This window comes from Eutrigla gurnardus, assembly GCF_963514095.1.
Source record: "Eutrigla gurnardus genome assembly, chromosome: 9".
Classification (NCBI taxonomy): domain Eukaryota; kingdom Metazoa; phylum Chordata; class Actinopteri; order Perciformes; family Triglidae; genus Eutrigla; species Eutrigla gurnardus.
The window spans coordinates 29907077-29911300 of record NC_139923.1 but is presented as its reverse complement, the minus strand read 5'-3'; the positions used below and the strand labels follow the sequence as shown (position 1 = coordinate 29911300).

At 43.8% G+C, this 4224-nt stretch overlaps 1 protein-coding gene across 1 annotated transcript in view; it reads right to left on the bottom strand.

The window, feature by feature from the left end:
• Positions 1–3288, bottom strand: part of LOC311018097 (uncharacterized protein) — a gene marked incomplete at its 3' end in the record, with an annotated part of 8703 nt that extends 5415 nt beyond the window's left edge. The window contains exon 1 of the mRNA XM_084016874.1: positions 3250–3288. Coding sequence (XP_083873000.1) covers positions 3250–3254 — 5 coding nt within the window. The 5' untranslated portion in view covers positions 3255–3288. The remainder of the gene's footprint in view (positions 1–3249) is intronic.
• Positions 3289–4224: the final 936 nt, after the last annotated feature.

Below are 4224 nucleotides of genomic sequence, written 5' to 3'. Positions count from 1 at the left end.
TTGTTTCTATGTTATGTTATCTATTCATTTTAGTATTGAATCACTCGATCTTTAAGTTCTTTGAAGATTCAGTCTGATGTTACTAATCAGTTTACTTTTATCATATTGTCATTCTAATTTTCAATAGAAAGAAATGATTATATTATCCTCAGCATTAGTATTCAACTGTTAGAATAAAAAATAATTTTGATATAAGTTAACTTGTTTTTCTGAAGATAATAATAATAACTAGAAAATTCCCCCGCCGGGAAATTTTGAGAGGGAGGCAGTGGGCCGCCACCCGGGGGTGTGTCTGTAAAAGTTTAAAGTTTAAACGGAGTTTCTAGGTGAAAGTATGCCTGAGCAGAAGACGTTTGACTAAAAAAAACTACATTTCCCACTGACTGCTCCTTCCTGTCCACCAATCAGAGCCCACCACTCGTGTCTCCATTTTAAAGTTTAAATGGAGTTTCTAGGTGAAAGTATGCCTGAGCAGAAGACGTTTGACTAAAAAAACTACATTTCCCACTGACTGCTCCTTCCTGTCCACCAATCAGAGCACACCTGCTGTCACTTCTCAAGATCAGAGCCACAGAGTGCCGTCACCATAGCAACGGCCCTAGCCGCGTGTGTATGAATGCCTTCAAGCCTCTCTCTATCTCTCCATTTCGGCTTACTACTACGTACTATGTCACCAAGCTCAGCTGTCACTCGAGTACTACCGAGTACTACCGAGTACTACCGAGTACTACCGAGTACTACTGAGACTCAAGTACTGAGAACTACTAGGTACAATGTATTGTTAAACAGTTGAGTGCGAGTATATGTCACTGAACTCAGCTGTCACTCAAGTACTACCGAGTACTACCGAGTACTACTGAGACTCAAGTACTGAGAAATACTAGGTACGATGTATTGTCAAACAGTTGAGTGCCAGTACATGTCACCGGGCTCAGCTGTCACTCAAGTACTACCGAGTACTACCGAGTACTACTGAGACTCAAGTACTGAGAACTACTAGGTACAATGTATTTGCAAACAGTTGCTTCGCACTCAACTGTTTGTCAGTACATGTCACTGAACTCAGCTGTCACTCAAGTACTACCGAGTACTACCGAGTACTACTGAGACTCAAGTACTGAGAACTACTAGGTACATGTCACTGAACTCAGCTGTCACTCAAGTACTACCAAGTACTACCGAGTACTACTGAGACTCAAGTACTGAGAACTACTAGGTACTATGTATTGTTTGAAAAACTACAACTCCCACAGACTGCTCCTGTCTGCCAATCAGAGCGCACCTGCTATCACTTCTGAGTGAGACGGAGAAAGACTCCATTTTAAAGTTTAAATGGAGTTTCTAGGTGAAAGTATGCCTGAGTTGAAAATGTTTGACAAAAAAAACTACATTTCCCACTGACTGCTCCTTCCTGTCCACCAATCAGAGCACACCTGCTGTCAGTTATGAAGATCAGAGCCCCAGGGTGCTGTCACCATAGCAACGGCCCTTGGCGCGTGTGTATAACTGCGTTGGAGCCTCTCTCTGCCTCTCTCTATCGCTCCATTCCGGCTTTGTGGGAGCTCCGAACAAAAGCTTGCCACGCTCACATCGAAACTCCTATCGCCAAGATTTTCGCACCGTTAGCGCCACAAGACTCTGCTGAAGACACTAGGGTGACCAGATGTCCCGCTTTGTGCGGGACTGCACAGCATTTTCATCACATTTTCCGCGTCCCGCATATTGAGATGATGTCCCGCAATTTGATTGGCAGCTGTAGTTTTTTTATTTACGTCTGGCTTTTATCCAATGGCTGCGTAGAAAACAGAGAAGGCTGTCATTACCGTCATTACGGGGCTGTTTGTTTGATGCTGATGCTGTCAATCAAACTGGGCACACGTTGGGTCAAGTGGAGTAAGCGCGTTGTTGCTACGCACGCGCAACGTTGCTATGCTGAAAACAGTCTCGACTCACTACTCGATCGGAGCACAAACAGGCATGGATTTTGGCGGAAAAAGATGGAAACTACAACAAAAAAGGCGATGCAGCTACAACAAAGACTGGGAAACTGTATATCACTGGGTGAAATGTACTGTACCTTTCTTTTTTGGCTGTACTACGAGCTAAGGGATGTAATAGAAATTTTCATTTTTTAAGTTAGATATACATTATATCATGTTAGACATCAAATCAAATTTATCAATCAAATTTTATTTGTATAGCACTTTACAATAGCCAGACGGTACCCAAAGTGCTTTACATCAAAGCAAAAATAATACATTAAAACAATACATAAGCATACATAAGTGCCACAGTGCTGCAAGAAAACACAGGAAAAGTGTAATATGTAATATGTCCCACATTGTCCCACACAAACATAATCTTTGTCCCACATTTGGTTTGTTGGGATCTGGTCACCCTAGAAGACACTGATGATTTTTTTTTTTCCTAGTGTCAGAAATGTGGACGCTAGGGCGAGTTAGAAATGCTGCTCATTTGAGGTTTCTTTGAAAATCTGCTTCTCGATTTGCATTGGATCTGATGAGGAGAAAAACAGACTTGGCCGTGCTTAAAGGTTGCTAGTTCAAATTCTGTAAATCTCACAGATTTTTGAGCACATTGTGAGAGACAGGACAAGTTTGTCTACAAAATTGGAAAATATCACGTCTGTAGAGTGAAGATTGTGGCCGGGAGGAGTTTGGAAAGGAAAAAAATCTGAAGTATTTCGAGGAGCCCTCACACTCTAAGCGATGATGTCATCCACTCTAGCCCAGAAGGTTCCGCGCAATACACACCCATTATAATCTCATGATTTCTCCCAAAACGATCATGGTCATTGAACAGTGATTGATCAGAAACTATATGAGCTATTGAAACGCGGGTTGACACACCAGGACACAAGACTTGTGTCTACGTTTTAGAGTTTAAATGGAGTTTCTAGGTGAAAGTATGCCTGAGCAGCAGGCGTGTGAAAAGCTACAATTTAGGCTTTTTTCCCCCCGCTCGTCCCATTCAAGTCAATGGGAAAATTTCGGTGGTTTTTCGGTGGTTTGTGCTACGTTTGTGCTTAGCACTGCCTCCCTAATAATAATAATAATAATAACAACAACAAAAAGGGTGTGGTGAATGTTGAGATCAGGAATATTAAATAATAGTAAAGCACTGGTATATATTTGATCTCATAATGGATATGAAATCCTGTTTTATGGCCTACTCTCACAGCTGGATCTGATACTCAGTGTGATGTTACAGTCATGAAGGTGGACTTACAGCATCTCCAAGTGGTTCAGTCCATGAAAACTCCTCCGGCTCAACGAGTGGATGTTGTTGTGATGAAGATGTCTTTAGAAAAGAAAAAGTCAAAATATTATTACAACCATGAAGTGTGACATCATCTGTTTGAGTCCTTCGTCGCTCCTCTTCAGCCTCAGAAACGACGCATCATTGGTTCCCTTCTGTCCACCAGGTGACCTCCCCCTTCACTCTCACCTGCTGGCTCCTCCCACCTCCTCACCTGCTGGCTCCTCCCACCTCCTCACCTGCTGGCTCCTCTCACCTCCTTACCTGCATCTCATTGGTCATCACTCCCTCACTACCTAGAGCCTACCGGTTCGCTTCAATTGTTCCTGTCTGTTACTGACCTGTCTGTTACCGACCTGTCTTTTACCCACCTGTCTTTTACCCACCTGTCTGTTACCCACCTGTCTGTTATTGACCTGTCTTTTACCCACCTGTCTGTTACCCACCTGTCTGTTATTGACCTGTCTTTTACCCACCTGCCTGTTACCCACCTGTCTTTTACCCACCTGCCTGTTACCCACCTGTCTTTTACCCACCTGCCTGTTACCCACCTGTCTTTTACCCACCTGTCTGTTACCCACCTGTCTGTTATTGACCTGTCTTTTACCCACCTGTCTGTTACCCACCTGTCTGTTATTGACCTGTCTTTTACCCACCTGTCTGTTACCCACCTGTCTGTTACCCACCTGCCTGTTACCCACCTGTCTGTTACTGAACTGTCTGTTGCCCACCTGTCTGTACCCACCTGTCTGTTACTGAACTGTCTGTTACTGACCTGTCCGTTACCCACCCGTCTGTTACTGACCTGTCTGTTACCCACCTGTCTTTTACCCACCTGCCTGTAACTCACCTGTCTGTTACTGACCTGTCTGTTGCCCACCTGTCTGTTACTGACCTGTCTGTTACCCACCTGCCTGTAACCCACTGTTACCCACCTGCCTGTTA